Genomic DNA, 22,269 nt, shown 5'->3' with positions numbered 1-22,269 from the left:
TTGGATTGTTGAAAACAGCTCTAGGACATGATTCCATTTTTGTTGTGGTTGATAAGTTTTTTAAGACGACACATTTTATCCCTCATTGCAAAACAACTGATGCCTCACATGTAGCCAAATTATGCTATAAGCAAATAGTTGGGCTTCATGGGTTACCCACTTGTAAGACACAGGTTCCATAGAAACTTGGTTATGATGTGACAACTATGTGGAAATCCTTCATTAACTTGTTTCATTTCTGGTGTTACTATGATCCTAAAAAATTCTAGGGCTTTGATTTGTGCATTTCTGTAGTTCTAAAAGGGTTTGTCATAATGATGAAGTTCATAACATAGGGTATTGAAATCAGTTGACTCACAGAAAGAGCTTCTCACGGAGAAGGCTACCTGGAGTATAGAGAGGAACCTTGTCAAAAGCTAGAGAAAAGGACTACCTAAAGCTAGAGTGGGAGCTGCCATGGAAATGACTGCTTAGTGTCACAGACTTAGTCGTTCACTAAGCTCGTGCGGCACTTAGACAAGCCAAGACGCTTGATCTTGCTAAGTCAGCCTTGCTCCCCAATGCTTAGCTTGCTAGGCTAAGACACTTGCAACTCAAAAGCTTAAGAAGCTTGGTAGGCAACTCCTTAAAGAATGGAAGCTTTATTATCTCAAGAAGCCTTTACAAGTGCTTGGATGCTCACTTGCTTGGTTAGGAAGTGATTTGGGTGGTGCCTTGGCCAAATGAGGCCCTCACCTATTTATAGGCACCAAGGGAACTCTCTAGAACCTTGGAGGGTTCCTTACAAATCAAGAATATTCTAGAACATCCTACCCTATTCTATGTACAACCCTATGTACAAGAACATACAAGAGATTCCTAGAACTCTCTAGAAAGCCTTGGACTCCTCCCATGCCTTCCACCATAGTGTAGAGATGTGTGGACATCTCTAGACATTTCTAGAACCTTCCACACTCTTCCCACCAATGGCTTAGTGTAGATGGCTCCAGGAGTCTCCAGAAGCTTCCCTCCTCCTATATAAGCCCATGGGGAGGGTCATTTGAAGCATCCTGTGACATTAGGCTAGGGTTAGCAAAGGAGAGGTAGCATGGGCTTTGGCTTCTGAAGCATGGTGGTCTCTGGTTTAATCCAACAGTCCCTTGGCTTGTGCCTTATCAGCCACACTCATAGTTTGCCACATTGACGTGGGCAGTCTTGTGAATTATTCTATTTGGATATGGATGGAATATTTTTATAGGGCATGGAGTCAGCCAGGGAGAGAGAGAGAGAGTACAACAAATGAGGGTTAAATTGATGAGGATATTCATTATTGAAAGAGAGTTGGGTGGCTAAGGTGGAGAGAGTTCCCAAAATTTGTGCTTTGTCTAATTGCCAATAAATTGTGGTAAAATAAAAGCAACCTTTCTGAATCTTACAACAGCCAATCCAACCCCATCCCGTAATGAGATTCCTAAGTTCTCATTTCTTTTCCTTTGTTTTATCTGTCGATGGGAGCTTAAAGTAAAACTTTATACAGATGAAATGGGACGAAGTGTGTTTTATGGAACAGGATGCTTGGTAATCAAGAAATCACATGCTGACAACTTAAGTGGAGCAGAGAGAGAAAAAGAAATATTTTTAATTCCTTCTACCTTCTTTGTGAACAATGGAATCAAAATGGCGTTTTTTCTTTTCTATCAAGCCTCGACATTTGAAAGTGGTTATATTTGTGCAGCTGGAAGAACTCCGTGCTGATATTGTGGACTTGAAAGAAATGTATAGAGAGCAGATAAACCTGCTTGTGAATCAGGTCTAATACTCTGCTCTAGCACCATTATTCCTTCATATTCATATTGTTCTTTTATGTCATATATTCATCTCAGTCAATGTTGTGTAACAGATTCAGAAAGCAAGTTCATCAACAGTCACCATCTGATAAGTCTACTCCTCACTCTGGCCTATTCCAGCAAGTCATGATATTTTGATGGTATACTTTTCTAGTATATGCTGTAAATTGCTATCTCAAGAGTGTTTTCTACCATACATCATTCAGAGATCGCCTTTTTTCCTCTTCAAAGAGATCGGCAGCGGCCTTATCAGAAACACATTTGTCAAACTTTATGTTGTACTATAATATTGTATAGCATGAATCTCTTTAAGGTTTTGGCATTCTTAAGCTTGAAAGACTGAGTTTTCCCATTGGTTTAATAATTAAACAAGAAGATCTCATTCAGGACGAGTTATGACTGCATGGTATGTGACTTTCTTTCCATGCTGACATTTGATCTAGACTTTCAGTCTATGATCCTTTCTCTAGAAACCCAATATTTGAGAACATCAAAACCTTTTGTTTTCTAGGATCATATACATGCAATCCAAAAATTATTATTACACACAATAACTTATGTTCCAAGCTCCCTCTCACGACAGTTTTATCATAACTTTTTGTCACTATTTTTTATGATTTTGCTACTGTCTCTTGTATAATTGGTTGATTCATATGCAATTTTTTATGAATCAGTTTGTGGTGTATAGCGAGATGATATACTTGGATGGGGATATTCAAGTATGATAACATTGGCACCTCTTTGAGCTACCAGATGACCATTTTTATGCAATGATAAGACCGTTTCTATGAGAAAACATGAAGATTGGGTGCCACCAATAGTGTAGTGTTTTAGTTTTGATTTTGAAATGTGCAGATTTTTAGGATATCTTACAATACAAATTTTCGTGTATTGAAACCAATGGATTTAAAATGAAGCATTTCCAGACCCACCGTTGTGGGTTTTATTTAAAATGAAGAATTATGTTAAAGATAAGTTGTTTGAGGATGAATGGTATGAAAACTTTATTTGCATTTTAATTTTGTTTAGTAAATATGAGTGCATCAGAGTAAATATGTGCTTCACTTGATTTTTTTAAAAAAAGTAATTTCAATTGTAAATTAAAGTAAAGAAATAAATTTAGAAATATTATTGTAATGATAATTATGAAGTATTGATGTTGAATATCGTTTTTCATATTTGTTTTAATTTTCAATTTTTTTCTCTAAGAACCTTATTTTATTTATTTTTTTGATTTTTTATTATTTCATTTCCTTCCACTTTTCCTCTCTATTTTCTCTTCTTTGTATTCTTGAAGAACCAAAAATAGCCTTAAGGAATAATACACAAATGGAAATAAACAAAGATACTTGTATTGGTATGAAGTAATGCTATACACAATTGAAATCATATGTAAGTGATATTGTACATAAACACAATCATATGTTCAATTGAATCAAGATGCCATCCTTGTGATGTCTTTACTTTGTAGGGGCACACTTTGACCTCCTAAAATCTTTAGATAATTGCACTCAGTGGGATTTTTTGATCGATTGTTTTATATTCATATTGAACTCATGTTTTCAGAAGATGCATTCACTTTTTATATTGAATTTGTCTTTTGAAAAGATGAATTCACCTTTTACAATAAACTTGTATTTTCAAAAGATGACTTACACATGAAATCCAAAAATATGGTATGTTAGCTTGAGAGTTTTCCTAATTTAGTTTTGATGAGAACAAAATATAGTTAAGTGCACTAATCATTTTAAATCAAGCTAGTATATAACTTAAAAATAAAAAAAAGGACATGCTTGCTCAAGGAAATTCAAGAAATGTGAAGCTTTGGATGTGTGAAGATCCTTCAAGACTAGGATAACCTTTGTAAAACGAATATCTTGGGTGTACCTAGGTTCTAAACATGTTTTTATTTTTATTTTTATTTTATTTTTATGCATTTCTCTATACTTAGTTTTCATAAAGTTGAGCCTAATTATTCTTATCTCTCTTGAAACTAAGTTAAAATTAAAAAACCTTAGACAAAACCCTTTATAATTGAGCTACATAGTTTCCTAAAGACAATATCTAAGTGTTAGAAAGCCTTTGGAAATAAAAAGATTGATTTTGAGCCTAAAAGTTCCAACCGATTAAGGGAAGACCTAAATTGGCTTGATCAGTTAGGAATGGGTCACCATTTCCTAGTTGAGGTTTGGTCCAAGGTGTAAGAATTTTTCTCTCTCTTTTATAGAGCTTGTATTCTAGATCTAGGCTACCATTTTCTCGGTCAAGGTTCAGTCGAACTTTAAAAATGACAAATGGTCACCTATTGTGTGTTTATTACCTAACTGTTAGGAATTTGAGGGTAATCCAACTTATGGTAATCACCCTAGAGGGGGGGGGGGGGGGGGGGGGGGTGAATAGGGTGGTGATCTATTTTTCACAAATTTAAACTATGCAAAAATAAGAGACAATTATATGCAAGTATATAATAAACAAAATAAATACAATTGCATATAATTTAAAAGAGTTAGGGAAGAGAGAGTGCAAACACGAGAGTTTATAGTGGTTTGGTACTTTCTTGCCTACGTTCACTCTCCTCAACCACCTAACCGAGTGAGGGTTCCACTATCTTGAAGCTTCAACCAAGCTTCCAATCTCTTTACAATTGGATTATGGTTCACCCTCTTGGACTTTTGGCTCCAAGCACCCTTTACACTTCTCAAGAGTTATCCTACTCTTGAACAACCTCTCAAGTGATACTCTCACTTGAGAAAATTTCTCTCAAAGAAATACAAAGATTGGATCTCACAAAATCCTAATACAAGAACTTTTAAGCTTAAAGATACAAGAAGAACTAGGATTGAATGGTGCACTAAAGATATGCAAGTTATGAAACAACGGTGCACTAAAAAAACACTCTTCCAAGGCTCAAATATAATCAAGAATGATTTTGGAAGGTTAAGCTCATGAAACAATGAAGATTGGAGCCTTTTTATAGAAGAAAAAAGCCAAACTAGCCGTTGGGGGTTCAACTGGTTGACTAGCCGTTAGCACTTAATGCTTGGAAAATGACTGTTGGGCCTCAACCGGACCTCAACCAGACCTCGACCGGACCTCAAACGGTTGAGGTTCAACCTTGACCGGGAAGAGAAGGCCACTGGGAGAGAGAGAAACTTTTTGGCCTCCCTCAACCAGTCCTCGACCGGTTGAACCGATTGAGCCATTTTTTGGCTCAACACCCAACCTTTTTCAACTTAAAACCTTTTAACACAAGTTTGAAAATCATTTAACACAAGGTATTGGTTGAAAACATGAAATCATCCAATTCTTAAGATATTTACAACAATATTACTCTTGGATGATTTTGGTGCATAAATAAAGAATGAAATGCAAGAAAGTCCTAGTGCACCAACAACCTTACAAAGAGATCTTATGAAGCTTTGGTCTTGAAAAACTCTTCTCTTTGAGGTGGTCTTCTTCTTCATGATTTCTCTTTGGCTTGATTTGTCTTTGTGATTGCCACTTTGGAAATCGTCTTGCCTAATCACACTTGAAATATGATCATTAGTTCTAAACCTTGTTTTGTTATCATCAAAATCAAGATTAACCAAACCTTGGTTTCACACTAACAACTAATGAACAAGTGAAATTGGAGCTTGACGTGGTCAGTCAAGGCTAGTTTTTGTTTTTTTGGGTATTCGAGGTTAGAAACCTATAAATAAGGAACTTTTATGCATTTATTGATAAGAAAACATTTGCATTGAATTCCTTATCTACCATTTTCTCTTTTTCAAAGCTCTCAAATCTTTGTGTATTGATTACTTACTTGCAAATCTCCTCTAGTGTACCTTTTTGTATTCAACCTAACTCCTCTTTTATTCAAGCATTAATTGTGCTAGGTTGAGTGAGATTAAACATCTATTTATTAGAGAAAGTTCAAGTGTTTAAAAGCTTTAAGTTGGTTTTGAACTTGAAGAAATTTTTATGTGCCCATTAGAGTAGGTAAATTTAGTGTAAGAGTTTGAAGCTTGGTTTTGAAGCCTTGATCTAGTGGAACCTTTACTCGGAAGGAGTTTGAGGAGAGTGGACATAGGTAGGAATTGTCGAACCATTATAAAAATCGAGTTTGTATCTTTCTATCTTTATTTATATTTCTTTATATTCATTGTACTTCATTGATTTACTTAAGTATGCTTTTTGAAAAAGTTTTAAAAACCTAATTCAACCACCTTTTGAATATTTTGCTTAATTTAATTAGTTGTGTTTTACACAATAGTTTTAGAATTATTTTTGACAGAACAATTTTTTAAATATTTTAAAAAACTATATTATTTGTGCAAAAAAGCCTTATAAAGGAGAGTATGTAAAGTATTCTAGTAAAATATAGAGCAAAATGTTAGATTTATATTGATGCAATAATCAGTGTTTTCACATGATGATCACTCCCATGAGAACTCAAACTTTTATCCGGAATGCTAGCACTCTTTTTTAGGGCCCCTCTATGCTTAGAGACAAGAATTAAATACACTACTCAATGAGTGGATTGTTGAAGGTTGTGGATATCTTTGCATAGCACTTTAGCTTATCCACCCAAGAATTACACAACACCTCCTATCCTCTTTTACCTAATGGCAAGCTGTTTAAGCAACAATTGAGGAGAATGAACCTAAAATGGAGCCTATATGTTAAGAAGGAGATGGCTTGACGTTAGTTGAATGTAGTTTAGTATAAGCTCTTTAGTTGCAAACAAAGTATTTAGGGCAACCTTATGTGATAATGAAGATGCATGGCTTGACGAAGGACAATATGATTAATGGATTTAGATGGAAAACGATTGTTAGAACTAACCAATGTTGATTAACTTAAGAGTACTATGTTTAAGGTTGTGGTCAAAAGATGGGGTGACCATCATTTCATGCACTCTCCTCATGGTACACCCCATATTTTGAGTTGCCCCTTGCTAGCCAATTAAGCCTTTTCACACAATCTATTTTTCATCACCTTAATTCACTTATTTTTGTACCTTAGGGATTAAGGGGCTTTTTTATGTGTACTCATATATAGGTGAGACCTCCTTGGTTGTGGACTCCATGGTTTGTTCATATTTTAGTATTTCCTTCTCATGGTTGGGTGATACACTTTTATTTTAGATTGATATGCTTCACCTATTTTGTCATACTAGTAGTACCATTCTATTTTAAGTTTTTGTGCTTTATTTTCTTAATTTAGTGATGTGATACAAAAGAAAAAAGAAGAAAGGAAAAAAAGAAGAAGAAGAAGAAAGAAAACAAAAAGAAAAAGAAAAAACAAAGAAAAAAAGAAAAGTATATCATGAAGTGTATCGGGGAGTGTTTGTGTATTGTATGACCTTAGAGTTTGCTTATCTTTTACACGTTATGTATACGTAAGACGCATGAGGTTGCTTATTGGGGTTTTAAGCCTAGTTTCTATTATTTTCTTTTCCTCTTATCCTTAGTTAACATTTCATCCTAAGTCTTAAGATCATTGTGAAGCAATGGCATCATACATCATGCTTCATAGCCCCCATGTTGATGTTACTTAGATTGGTTTGAGTTTATAAAATATAAATTTTGCCCAAATGGAGCACAACAATTCATTGGGAGTTATTAGAGCACATTAGGGCATAATCATTTTGTTATGCTTAGATCCTCATACCAAGGCATAACCATTTTGTTAGATCAAATCATTACATGGGGCATAATCGTTAGGTTGATATGATATTAGCATCCCTAATTAATACTAGGGCATATAACCTAAATTCATTGTTTCCCAAACACATAATTCTCACAAAAATCTAGTTGTCCCATTTTCTATTCATTAAGCAAACCTCGTTTGCTCAAAGTTGCCAACCCCCATTTTTCATATGCCCAAGTGGCATATCCATAATCTAGTAGTCTTTGAAATTAATTTAGAGGTTAAAATGGCAACTGTACTTGTAACCGTGCTATCCTACAATGTATAAAGATCATTAATTTTTTGTCATTTTATCACATTAAGAGCACCCTTTGAGATTCTAATAACTCTACTCCTGGATTTATTTGTGTATCAATTAGAGTCAAGCATTCCTAGAGAAATAAATTTTTTATTAAACTCTGAAACATGCCTTACATAAATTAATGTCCTTACAATGCCACCATGCATCTTAATTTGAATTATATTTGTCCTGACAGCCTAATAAGCTACATTGTTTCCCATAAGAATATTTTCACCATTTGTAAGTTTGTAGGCACCAAACTAATCCTTATTGGGAGGCATATGATAATAACACCTTGAGTTGGGGATCCGCTCATCACTTGAGTTACTAACCATAACTGAAATGACATATGCAATATTCAAATTTTCTTCTACAATTATTGCATAACCAAAATTACAAGCTTTCTTTCTTCATTTTCTTTTATGTTCCGAACAATTTCTCACATAGTGCTCTTTCTTATTGTTATTGAACACTTGTTATTTATCTTGAACTTTGATTTAGATTAAGATCAAACTTTTTTGCCATTATTTTTCTTCCATATTCTCTCTTTAGCCACTAAACCTTTACATAAGCTTTTTTCTCCACTCTCAAAGACGATTTTTTTAACTTCTCTAAGTTCCGGGCGACCTTAACATCCTTTATGTAGAGAGCGAATTTTTACCATACATCATGATATCCACAAAGTGCTCATAAGAATTTGGTAGGGAACACTTTAAAATTATGACTTAGTTTTTTCATCATCAATTCTAACATCAGTATTCCTCAAATCTATAATTAAAATTCATAAATGTGGTCTTTGATGGATGTACCTTCTTTCATTTGGGGAGTGAACACCAACTTCTTCAAATATAAGTGAATTATAAGAGACTTAGTCATGTATAGACTTTCTAACTTCAACTGTAACTTTCCAAGTACCTCATTACCCAAGCATAATAGAATAGCATTGTGCATTTTCTCCATAAGTTCATTATTCTCTTCATCAGACGTTGTTGTTGATAAAACCTCTCTACCTTTTAGCACTTTGAATAATCCTTATTGAACTAACAAGGCATGTATCTTAATGTGACATAAATTGAAATTGTTTTTTCAATTAAATTTCTCAACCTTAAATTTTGTTGTTATTCTAGGTCTAAGAAATAAGCTCTAATATCGCTTTGTTATGACAATATAATCAAAGCTTTAATGCAAATATGTTAATGGAAGAATACAAAGACAAACAATTCATACACAAATATATGTGAGATTTTAACATGCATGGTTTGATTAACCAAGATAAACAATTCATACACAAATACACATGAGATTTTAATGTGCATAGTTTGACTAGCTATGTCTACATCCATGAATTAGAGAGATTATTCCATTGTATTATAAAGAATATTACAGATGACATAACTAGATATAACTATTAAACCCCAAAACATCCCATGTTTCACTTCTTGCATCTACATAATGAACTATGTGTCTCCTCATTTCACAGGGTGTCACTCATTCTTCTTTATATCTCTATTTACTATGTATAATCTTCATAAACCTATTTCCATCTCATGACTTTTTCCCCTCACGACCTAAAATATTTATAGTGATACTTTTGATAAATTTTTTGATTCTATAAAGAAATCTAATACGACAATGACATATTAATATAAAAAAAAATCTCTACAATATTATTCTTTGCAAACATATACTAATTAGGAACAAAAAAATATACATAAACATATACCAATTAGGAACTTCAAACATTTTCCAACATGTATATACGTATACAATTGCAAGAAAAGTAAAAGTTTGAAATTGCACTAATTATTAGTTCACATACCATGAGCAGAACTAAATTTATGCATGAGACAATAAATCAAAGGTTTCAACAGCTTGAATAGACTAGGTAAAAGGTTGCACCCTTTCACTTGGCATCTGTTACTTTATGGATTATATGGTTAAAGTACACGATTAATCCATCAATACTTGGAGTGTGCTCAGGGTTCACCCACGAGGATGGCATCATCTATCAATACCTTTGTTGATGAATTTGCAAAGCCTGGCCCTATAGACATTTGGTACCACCATTGTTTTAGTCCATGAGCTTGAAGAGTTGAGGATGAGATCTTGCTAATAGTTAGATATGCCTTAGGAAGTAGATATATGGGTAGTTGTGGATCCTTCACAAATGCAGCTTTTATTGCACTCCTTATTGAAAGTATCTCATCTTCGATCTTCCTATTTCTAAAATGGTCTATATACCCTGAGCAAAGAGGATCGTCTTGGTTCACAAACAGGTTGGGGATCCAATAAGACAATGCATTAAATTGGTCATATAGTTCCTGCCACAGATGATCACCCCCAACAAAAGAGATCCCAGCTTTGATAACATTCTTTGTCGAGAGGATTCCATCCTTTAAAGTTGGATTTTTGATAATCTTTGAGAGGGAATACCTCAAGAAAGGTGGATTAAAAAGGAAAGTTGTGAGATTCTTACCCTCCTGGGCCATGGATTTTCCAACCAGCATCGCAATGGCTGCCCCCAGGGAATGGCCTACTAACCAAATATTTGCAGGCCAGGCTTCTCGAACAACTGCTTTGACAGCTTCCAGCGCGTGTTTAAAGCGGGGCTTGTCCTTGTGAAGTTTACCAGCGAAGACCTTCATATTCAACTTCATGTCCCGGCTCTTGGTGCTGAGGATTGTGCCACGAAAGGCAATAACAAACTTTGGGGTAGATTTTGGCAAATGGTTAGGGTATGTGCGCTTGATTTCATACACGACACCGTAGATGGACGAATCTTTATCATCTATGAGCTTATCTTTTAACTCAAAATGAAAGAGGTGCCACCAACGGCCTTGGGGATCTTGGGAATCCTGGCGATCAAATTCTAAATTGTATGCTCCCTGAACCAGGCTCGCAGCAACTGCCCGGAGGTGATGATCATTTGTCCTGCAATGAGAAGTGATAAATGAATCCTCATATCTAATCTACCCTTTGATAAATACAGCAGTTAATTCATCTAGAAAATCTTGTCAATGCTAAGACACCTTCAAGATGCATGCTCGGGCAGAATTCACCATTTTCTTATAGGAGTTTTAGGTCATATTAGAAAACTCGTAATATTACTTCACTTTAGATCGATTTCTATATGTAATTAATCAAGCACAAATCCTAAGCCTCACAGATTCAGTTATCCAATTTTCTTTAAACTTTTAGGTAAAGGTCTCATCGATCGATCCCATTGCTTATTCTCTAATATATATATTGAAATTTTGCATGTAGGAAAATGGTTGTACCAGTCAACATCAGCGAGCTGTTTCAGTCCCGTGTGTTCAAAATCTTCCCTTTGAACAGACATTAGTGATTGTGTACTTATACTGCCCTCTTGCTTCCTTTCTTGAAAGGAAATATATGTATCCTGCAGGGCACATAGGAGAAAAAAAAAATCCAGAAAATGGAAGGTTAATCATCAGATACCAACTTAAAGGCATGAAGCTTAAGCTTTGTTTGTACTAGAACATTCAAAGCCTTAATTTGATGCTTTCTGTCTGCAGCAAGAGCGTGAGATCTCAGACTTAATTTTCCTCCAAGTAGTTAAATATTTACCTCATCTACCTCTGTTTGGTGGCTAAGAATGTAGGAAAAGAAAAGAAATCAGAATTTTGAATCAACATTTTTATCATTCTTGGGAATCCACATTAATGAAATACCTTGATTTGGAGAAAACTCATATCTAGACGTTCACCCACAAAAATATGCAAACATCATAACATCATAATAATATCAGTTCACTTTAAACACATAAAGAGGCCAAATACAGCATCAGAATGTTGGAAAAAAGTTTATTCAAGGCTCACCCACTAAAATCAGTGAATATCATAACAAGTTCATTAGCACAAGAATCTTTAAGTAGCACAAGAATCCTGAAGGAGCACCAACTGTATATTATAATATCTAAAAAAAATCCATGCCTGAAGGAGCACCCACAAACTTCTGCAAATATTATAATATCTAAAAAGAAGAGAATAAAACATTACCAAATACTTTGAATCCAAAGGAAGGCTTTCAAAGCCTTTGAACAAGAGGAGTTATTTATGATAATCTGTGGAAAAGGAAGGCATCCTCTTGATTATGGAAGAGTTAAATGGAAGTATCCGGTCAAGCTTGTTTACGTGAGTCAATGAGACGTAGAAAAGTAGAAGAAGAAGAAGAAGTACAACAACAATGTTTGTCAAAGCTCCTACCCCATAAATCTTTATCTAAATGCTTGGAGAAAATTTCTTAGAAATTAATGCAATATAAATATTAGTCTTGCATGTTGTTCCCTAGGCTGAATGATTTCTAAATTATATCATTTTCCAAGAGCAAACCCAATCTGCATGCCCAAAAGTAAAGTAAAATAAGAGTTTAAATGAAATTGCAAAAAATCATAAAAAAAAAAAAAAAGCAACCGCAAAAAAGCTCATTGATGAACCAGTCCCTCAATTTAAGTAGTTGAAAATTGTTTAAAAATCAATGCTAAAAGAGCTCTTGGAAATTTTTACTCAAAATATATATGAAACCAAAAAATAATTTCAAATTTCAATAGTTCAAACATCCGAATCCTCTCATGGGGTTGAGGGAACAAGTAAGCCATTCAAGAATGGCTGCTATAGACTTGTTAATAAGTGGGTCCTAGCACGTTTTTCCTTTGGGTGAATGATAGCTAGATTGCACGTTGTTCCCTTGGCTGAATAGTCTACACGCTCAAAAGTCAAATAGAATATATATACAAGTAGTAAGACTTGGTACATGAAGAAACCTAGTCCACACGAAGCGAAAATTTATTTAAGGTCTTTATCTAGATTTTGGGAAACCAGAAATATTAGGCTGAGGCACTTTCCATATAACTAGGAGTTCTAGCTGATCTTAATTTCATCCAACAACTCGTTAAAACATATAAAGTTTGGGAGGTTTAATCTAGACAAGTATAAAGGACATCTGGTCATTTTTTATCGACACCATCCTCATTTTGTTCATGTACCTTTTGCGTTCTACCATTGTCAATGGTGTGCAAAATTTTTCAAGAACCAAACATACCTTAAAGAACCCAAATTCCCTATTTGGTTTATCATAATAATATGAAGAAAAATAGAATATTACCAAAATTATTTAAAAATTCAAATTAATACATTTTTTTTCCTCACCATTCTTCTCTTTCACTTTTCCTTCTACTTTTCATTATCCTTCAGGCCTAAGAGCATTTTCAGAGAATTAATTTTGAGTATCATTTTTGAAAAATTTCTCTTTCGAAGGCATTCATGTGTCATGTTTCCTCCTTTTTCTTATAAAATATTTGAGATTCAAAGGCTGATTTTTATCCCTTGAGAGAGCGTAGACTTAGAGAGGGAGTTAGGTAAAAAAAATTGGGAGGAAAATTAATGATTTGGCACTGAGGGGAAACGACATTTCTAATGAAACAAAGAACATTTTTTTTTAACCAAATATTTCATTGATGAACTAGTCCCTCTATTTAAATATTTGTAGAAAATTGCTTACTTTATTGCAAAAAGATCGAGCAGTTGAAAATTTTTGCTCAAAATATATATGAAACCAAAAATTATTTTAAATTGGAATAGTTCACCTCCAAATCTTCTCATGCGGTTAACCCATTCAACATTGGCTTAACTGCCTATAGACTTATTAATAAGTGGGCCTTAGCACGTTTTTCCCTTGGTTGAATCTAGATTGCACGTTGTTCCCTTGGCTGAATAATCTACACACTTAAAAAAGTCAAATAGAATATATAGACAACAAGTAACACTTGGTATATGGATCCAAAAAGAAACCTAGTCCACAGATGCTAGGATTTATTTAAGGTCTCCATCTAGATTTTGGGAAACCAGAAATATTAGATGAAGATCAATTAATGATAAATGATGAAGCACTTTGCATATAAATAGGAGGTCTAGATGATCTTAATTTCATCCAATAACTCGTTGTTAATACATACAAAGCTTGTAAGATTTAATCTAGACAAGTATAAAGGATGTCTGGTCATTTTTGATTCACACCATTCTCATCTTGTTCATATATCTTTGTGCATTCTACCATTGTCAAATTTTTCGAGAACCAAACATAGCCAAAAGAACCCAAATTCTCTATTTAATTTATCATAAAAATATTAAGCAAAATAAAATATTACCAAAATTATTTAAAAATGTAATTTATATATTTTTTTCCTCCTTAACATTCTTCCCTTTCACTTTTCCTTTTACTATACTTTTCATAACCCTTTTGGGGCATAAGAGTATTTTTAGAGAATTAATTTTGAGTGTCATTTTTGGAATACTTCTCTTTTTAAAGCATTCATGTGTCATGTTTCCTCCTTTTTCTTATAAAAAATTTATGATATTTGTATACTGTTAACGTTCAATGATAAATGTAATGTGAATTTGAGAGGGTATCATCAAATTGAGTTGAATGAGAGGGAATACTTTCTGATATTCTGTAGATTGTAAAGATAAACATGCATTTTTAAGTATCTTTTACGTTGATCAATCATGTCATGGTGTTTCTTTAATTGCTTTTAAGAGGTTTTCTTCTTCTTACAAGGAGAAACACTCATGGATTTGTTTTAAGAATTCATTCTAGTAAATGGAAAAAAAGGAAGCCAATTTGCATTTGGGTGTGTTATAAGTGGAGGGATTTTAAAAAGTAGAGCAAGCTTAATATTGGATTCCTTGCCATCTTCCTAAATTGTTGACTTGACCTTGTCTCATTAACTAGAGGTCATTTTCAGCATTTTTGGACCATTATTTTCTTCCATGGACATGTTATCGTTTTCTAAAGCTAGTCTTGCCGGCTTTATTCCACATGACATAGAGAATTAAAAGGACACCATTTCAATGGCTCTCCCATATCAGTTGGTCTCTCACCGTTATTTCCATCCAACTGACCAGCTTTAGGTAGATTCCCCTCGTGGCTTTTAAATCTTGTAAGCAGCTTGCATGCATTGCATTGCATGCTTATAAATAACTCCCCTCATTCGAAGGCTTTGCAAGGCTTCCTTTGGATTCAAAATATTTGGTACGAGTAAGGTTTTGATCCTCTTCTTTTTTCTTATTATGATATTTGCAGAAGCTTCTGGGTGCTACTTTAAGTATGGATTTTCGCCAACATTTTGATACAGTTGGTGTATACTATGAACTGTTATCATTATGATGTTGTGATGTTTGCAGATTTTTGTGAGTGAGAACGTCTAAATATGAACTTTTTGCTAATATTTTGATACTATATATTGATGTGTATGTGTATAAAGATTCATTGCTAATGTTATGATACATAGAAAGATAATTTTTGGATTTCCATTATTGACGTGGGTTCCCAAGAATGACTAAGTGTTGATTCAAAAGTTTTGATGTTATTCCCATGGAGGTTCCATCGTGCCTTTAAGTTTGTTTCTGATGATTAACCTTCATTTTCGGGATTTTTTTCTCTATGATTTCATCTTGGTATGCCACTCATTTTCTGGATTTTTTCCCCTCCTATGTGCCCAGCAGCATATATCTCGAAACTTGAAAGGGAAGCACACACAGACAAATGGCTATTGAAAGGGGACATTTCGACCTCACAGGACCCAAACAGCTCACTGAAGTTGACTGGTACAACCATTTTCCTACATGCATACTCATTTCACATAATGCATAAGTTTTTCCATTTTTCAATATATACATAAGAATAAGCAATGGGATCTGTTGTCACCTCGCGTATCAGGTGGACCACGTTGCTGCTAGATGGATGGACACGCGATTCTCAACACACAAAGGGTTCTTGATTCAGCGGTTGTACCTGCAAAAAGGCATCCGGACAGGGTGTCCGGACGCACCCTCCGATGGTTTTGTTAGCCATGGTGAGAGAGAGATATATAAATCAGTTGGCCTTTTACTAGGTATCAAGAGGTCACCAGGGGGATCCCTTTCTTCTTCGTGTGAAGGCATATATATACAGCTTCAGGGGTACTGCTCCTTTCATTAATGGTGAGGAGATATTTTATGTTGTGATGATGATAATAGGTGTCAGTAGGAGCACTATCATCCTACGAATGGCTGTCAGAGACCATGGTAGGTGATGCGTCTGTCAGAGATCGTGGGAAGTGATTATGTAGAATGATCGTGGGAAGTGACTTGCTGTCACTTCCTCTTGTCTTCTCATTCTGCAGGTGATGGGATGTGGGCCATGGCTGCTTGTTGTGATTGCGTGTAAGACTCGCTTTACTTTAATTGACCATCCAGACGATTTATATCCGGATGACTCATGCTGATTATCCGGATGTGTTGTGGAGACTATCCGGATGTCTACGCTCTGCCAGCGTCGTTTGCTCTTCCTTGGATAGGAGAAGCTGAAACGTCGTTTGCCTTTCCCTGAGGTGGTCCGGATAGGATAACCGCACCATGCATATCCTTAGGGGAATCCGGATGATGATGGTCCGGCTGATAACACGTGCCACGTGTTTCCCAAGGGGAGGGGTCCCTACAGGATCGAACCATGAGACCCTTTACCTAAACGCTTAAAGAAAATTGGATGACTGAATCGGTGAGGCTCGGTTTTTGTCCTTGGTTACACACAGAGACCAATCTAAAGTATGGTAATATTACTAGTTTTTAAATGTGACCTAAAACTCTTATAAGAAAATGGTGAATTCTGCCTCAGCATGCATCTTGAAGGTGTTGTAGATTGCCTGAGGATCAACATTGACAAGATTTTCTAGATAAGTTAATTGCTGTATTTGTGAAAGGGTAGATTTATTATGAGGATTCATTTACTATTCCTCAATATTGCAGGACAAATAATCATCACCGTCGGGCAGTTGTTGCGAGCCTGGTTGAGGGAGCATACAATTCAGAATATGATAGCCAGGAATCCCGAGATCCCCAAGTTCAGTCTTCCCGTTGGTGGAACTTCTTTCATTTTCAGTTAAAACGTGCGCTCGTAGATGATAAAGATTCATCCATCTACGGTGCCGTTTATGAAATCAAGCACACATACCTTAACCATTTGCCAAAATGCGCCCCAAAGTATGTTATCGCCTTTCGTGGCACAATCCTCAAACTGAGCACCGCAAAACGGGATCTCAAGTTGAATATCAAGGTCTTGACTGATGTACTTCACATGGACAGACACCGCTTTAAACCCGCACTGGAAGCTGTCCAACAAGTTGTTCAAGAAGCTGGGTCTGCAAATATTTGGTTAGCAGGACATTCCCTCGGGTCATCCATTGCGATGATGGTTGGAAAATCCATGGCCCAGGAGGGTAAATGTATGGAAGCTTTCCTTTTCAATCCACCTCTCTTGGGGAATGTCCTCTTGAAGATTATTGGCAATCAATATTTGCAGGATGCAATGCGCTTGACGGAGACTTTGTGTAATTTTGGGACCTTATTTGTTGGAGGTGGTCATGTGAGGCAGGGCCAATATGACCAATTTAATGCATTGTCTTCTTGGATCCCCAACCTGTTTGTGAACCGACACGATCCTATTTGCTCAGAGTATATAGGGCATTTTAGAAATAGGAACAATGTGGAGAAGCAGTTTGGAGCTGGGATGATAGGGAGGGTTGCTGTACTGCAGCCAACATTGGGTGTATTAAAAGCTGCAGTTGGGATGAATCCACAACTATCCACACAGCTACTTCCTAAAGCATATCTAACCATTAGCGAGAGCTCATCCTCATGCAGTATTTTGGAGGCTCATGGACTAAGACAATGGTGGTATCACATGTCTCTAGGGCCAGCCTTTGCAGATTTATTAAGAAAGAAATCGATAAGTGATCCTGTCCTCATGGGTGGACCATGAGCACACTCCTTGAGTATTGATGGAATAATCGGGTACTTGAACCGATATAATAAATAAAGAATAGATACCAAGTGAAAGGGTGAAACCTTTTGCCGAGACTATTCAAGTTGTAATCTTAAATTTTAATGTCTCCTGCAATTTAGTTCTGCTCATGGTATGTGAACTAATAATTAGTGCAATTTCAAACTTTCTATGTTTCTTGCCATTATGTTACATTGGATTTAGGCATATACCTTCTTACAAAACTGTCTTAAATTCCTAACTAGTGTGTGCTTATATATTTTTATAAAGAATAATATTGTAGATAATATTTTCCATATTGATATGTCATTGAAATATTACATCTCCTTACAAAATCAAAATATTTATTACGAGTATCTCTATAAATATTCTAGGTCATGAGGGGGAAAAGACATAGGAAGGAAATGGGTTTGTGAAGATTATACATGATAGTTAGATAAATATATGAAGAAGAATGAGAGACATTTGATAGAATGACGAGGTTCGTACACTAGTACAAAAAAATCAAATTAATGACGCTTGATTTCATGTCGCTTCTAAAAAGTATCATTGTTTATCAATATAACTAGTTAATGTTCGCGCTTGGGGCAGGATGCATATTCTTGGCGTTTTATGGAGAGAGATGATGGCGTTTCTAAATAATGGTGCATTTTGAAGCATCATTGAGGCATGTTTGGTCATCCTGGGCGCTTATAGGAAGCATCATCTTCTTTTCATTATATATTTAATCCCTTTTTCACCCATTAAATAAAATAACCAATAGCCACAAACTCCACCCTCAACTCGATACCCACACAGAAACTTCCACTGGTAAGTTGTTTGATGACTTCATTGGCAAGCTACAATTGATTTTTCACCGAGAAAGTGCAGTAACAACACTAGCATCACCTTCATACATCATCCTTGAAAAACTCTGAAACCCTTGTTTTCGTGAATCCCACACACCAAAAATTAAACTGGACGAATCCAATAAATAACCATCTCAAACTCCATCATCGGCCATTACCTTCCTCAGTTTCCATCATTGGCCCTCCATAAGCTAATACCACTACCAAGAACCCAAATGGAGAGTTCATTGATGCCAACAATAGCCATCATTGTGGTTTGATCCTCTGAATCTTTAATTTATTTATGTATCTTTTGTCAAAAATTTTGGAATCATTTCTATTGGTTATATTGCATTATTCTTCTACTAAGAGTTTTTGGAGTTCTGCGAGATCAAGTTTTTGAAGTTATGTATGTTAGGGTTTTTGGAGTTGTGAGGGTTTGAGAAGATTTAAGGTGAGGAGTTCTTGGTTTTTCCAAGAGATTTGCTGTCGAAGCTTCCTCGACTTTTTCAGGTTCTAATCTTTGGGTTGCAAGGTTCGTCCTTTTCTTCCTTTGTTTTCTTTCTTTTATGTGTAATGTTGTTTTCTCTGTTGTTTGATTATCATTACTTCACCAGCACCTTTGATTATGGTTTTCCAACCTCTTTCACATCTTTCTTTCATTCATTGAATTTGGGTTTGGGTGAGTGTTATTTTGTTGATTTGTTGTTTTTAGGTTTGGGTGAATGCTATTGATGGAATTTAGTCTGAATGTTTATGAAATCAAGTTTTTTCTTGTGATTTGATGTGGGTTTTTGCTTTTATTGAATATCAGTTTATTGAATTTATTTTAGTTTGATCTTTGTGATGAAGATATATCTTTGAATTTGAATTTTTGGGTGTCTTTTATCATTTGGTATCTAGGAAAATTTAGAAGAAAAAAATTAAGTTTTATTCTAGTCTTTGGAAATGAAGAATGAAAATAATATATATAATATATGGTTCTGTAAAACTCAATCGAGTGTAGGCTTTCTTAAATAACTGATAAATTTGAGATTCAAAATTTTATTTAATTTTCCATCAGTGAAATGTTCTTAGAAAGTTGTATAGAAATTTGAGTGTCTTTTACCCTCTATTTGGCTGCCAAGAAAATTGAGGGAAAGGAAAGAAATTTATTTTTGAATCTTTTAAATTTCTCAAGTCATCCATTAATAGTCATAACAGGATTTGTTAATGGATGGTTTTTATTTTCCAAGTACTAGATAATGCAAAGCTAACATTGATCAGACTCTCAATTCTTTTCCTTTCTATCTTCTTGTTCAACAAAAAGAATATTATGGTTTTGCTAATTCTCTTATAACAGTTTCTAATTGGGCTGATTTTGTTTCTTTATTTCTATAGATGCAGGGAAAAACAGAGAAATGAGACATCATGCCTCCAAGTTGTGAATAAGAATCTAACAACCATGAATGAGCTATTAGTTGAGGAGAATGATAGGTTGCGTGCAGAAGCATGTGTCATGGCTGTGTATGAGAACAATTATTCCTACCAACAAACTCAAAATGTAAGGACTTAATCTCTTTCTATTTACTATTATTTTTTAAACTATATGGCTTGCTTTCTAAATGATAAATACTTGTTTTGAATTAAGTATATGGAATTAGTCCAATTGAGGGAAAGTTATAGTTGAATTGGTTCCCAAGTGATAGAAAGAGGTCTTATCTTCAAAATTTCAATTTGTTTTCTTGGCATCCAGGGACAACAAATTACATAAACCCTACCATTCTGTTGATTTCATATTATCTTAAATATGGGGTTTGAGCCTATTTCATATTATCAATTATAGTTCTTGATTTTCTTATAAATTCTTAATTTTTTACTTGAAACTCTACAGATAGATATATTTGGGATTGTTGTATTTTAAATTCTATAAACTCATAAACCATTTTCTTTTATAGTTATTCTCTATTTTCCTATATTAAACAAGAAAGTTATTTTAAAAGGAAAAGACCACAAAATTTTGTTGTCTATCCAAAATACAAATAATATTTTTCTTAAAATGTGTTCATGATCTTTGCCATCCAAAAAAAAGTTGTTTTCATGCTTTAGGAAAAATTTCAAATGCGAAGATTTCTTTTTTACTTTTATATATGCTTTTCTCCACATCCCTTGTTATCTTTTTAGGATTTTGTGATAGATTTATTTTTACATATATGTTGATTACTGAGGTTGGTTAGCATGTGTTTGTAGTGCTTCTTTATGCTTAAAAGTCAGACTTTGATCCATATCGAAGAAGATGAATTTGGATTTTTCACACACAAAAAGAAGAGAAATTAAAAAAAATAAAAATAAAAAATAAAAACTTTCTTTCACAAGTGGAGCTAGTGGTTACAAACAAATAGCATGTCTACAAATGAAAACAAATAATCAAGAAAGTGCACACCCCTTTCCTTTGTTATTAATTGTTAGGGCAGTAGAATTTTTATTTCCTTTTTAGTTTGAGGTTTTAGTAATTAAAAATTATTTCCTACCATTTGAGAAAGTGTTTTCTCATTGAAAAAGTCAAATTCTACCATCCAGTTGTTTGTTGTTACTAAGCAACATTTGAATTAAGTTATAGGTGCAATATTGGTTTTGTTTCGAAATCTTGTTGCATAAATAACAAAAAGACCTCCTATCATCCATGACTAATTATTGTATGTGGTAGTGAAAATTTTTTTAGCACCTATTTATAAGAATAAAAAAGATAATACTTACTAATTCATCTCAATGATTTTGTTATTCTATTTATTTATTTATTATTTGATATTGTGTTTCCATTTATTCATCATGCTTGTCTATTTTATTTTTTCCTCTTTCTTTGTTCTATTTTTTTTTTTTTATAATTCTAATTCAGATATAGATGGATTGCTGCTTGTATTTTCAAATTAATTTCCTTGTTCATAAAATATATTTGTACTAATAATTAATTATCTTTTACATATTGTGTAAACTATTGTCGTGTTTTTTCTATTTACAATTGCACCAAAAGGGAAAGCAATTGAACTTATTAAAAGAAAATTATAAAATTTATGTTATTAGTTAAGTAAATAAATATTTTCTTTTCGTCTCTTAGTTTTTTACAATAATTTCTAACTCAACTTTATATTAAATTTATTAGGATTAAAATATTAAATTTCTTCACTATTATCTATATATATATATATATATATATATATGTATGTATCGAAAAAACTTTTATGCTTAGATTTAATTCATAGAAAATTTGAACCAAGTATAAGGAGAAAAAAAAACATGAAAACGAAAATAAAGGAGGGAAGAAAAATATAATAAAAATTTAAATTAAATTCTTATTTTTCTACCACAATCCTCCAATTTTCTTACTCTAAAATTGTATAAATTCTCAAAAAAATAATAAAAATTCTATTTCATTTTTCTTTATATCTTTGAAACCAACTTAATAAAAAATTAAATTGCCTTTGTATTATTTATTTTCTTTTTCTTACTATTTCTCAAGTTTCATATAAAATCTCACAAAAACTATTTATTTATTTATTTTATTTAAAATTAAGTTTTCTCCTAAATAACCATGTAATTACCCAACTAGGAGTCATACTTTTCATCACTTTCCCAACCAAGTAAGTGCCCAACTAGCTCATTTGCATTAACCTAATAACTATAAATCACATTTACTCAATTGACCAATCTTCTTTAAAACTTTGAATGTGTCTGGATCTTTACATTGTACTAATCCAAATCCTTTCTTAAAACTTTCATTCTTCAAACTTTACTCCTATGAGGTTCTGTAAGAGTTATTGAGAATAAT

The 22,269-nt window shown here is 34.0% G+C and overlaps 1 protein-coding gene across 11 annotated transcripts in view; it reads left to right on the top strand.

Annotated features, from left to right (window-relative positions):
- LOC100250341 (golgin candidate 5) overlaps positions 1 to 22,269 on the top strand; it is a 100,319-nt gene that overhangs the window by 34,493 nt on the left and 43,557 nt on the right. For 9 of the 11 annotated variants that reach the window (XM_019226133.2, XM_002267314.4, XM_010664652.3 and 6 more), the window contains 2 exons: positions 1,715 to 1,789; positions 1,880 to 2,218. The exons of 1 other annotated variant lie outside the window; for it this stretch is intronic. In XM_019226133.2, coding sequence (XP_019081678.1) covers positions 1,715 to 1,789; positions 1,880 to 1,915 — 111 coding nt within the window. In that variant the 3' untranslated portion in view covers positions 1,916 to 2,218. Of the gene's footprint in view, positions 1 to 1,714; positions 1,796 to 1,879; positions 2,219 to 22,269 lie in introns of those variants that run through there. One more of the 11 variants, XM_019226134.1, reaches the window with a different exon arrangement.

The sequence above is a fragment of the Vitis vinifera genome, chromosome 16 (assembly GCF_030704535.1).
Source record: "Vitis vinifera cultivar Pinot Noir 40024 chromosome 16, ASM3070453v1".
NCBI lineage: Eukaryota > Viridiplantae > Streptophyta > Magnoliopsida > Vitales > Vitaceae > Vitis > Vitis vinifera.
This window is presented reverse-complemented; position numbering and strand designations above follow the sequence as displayed.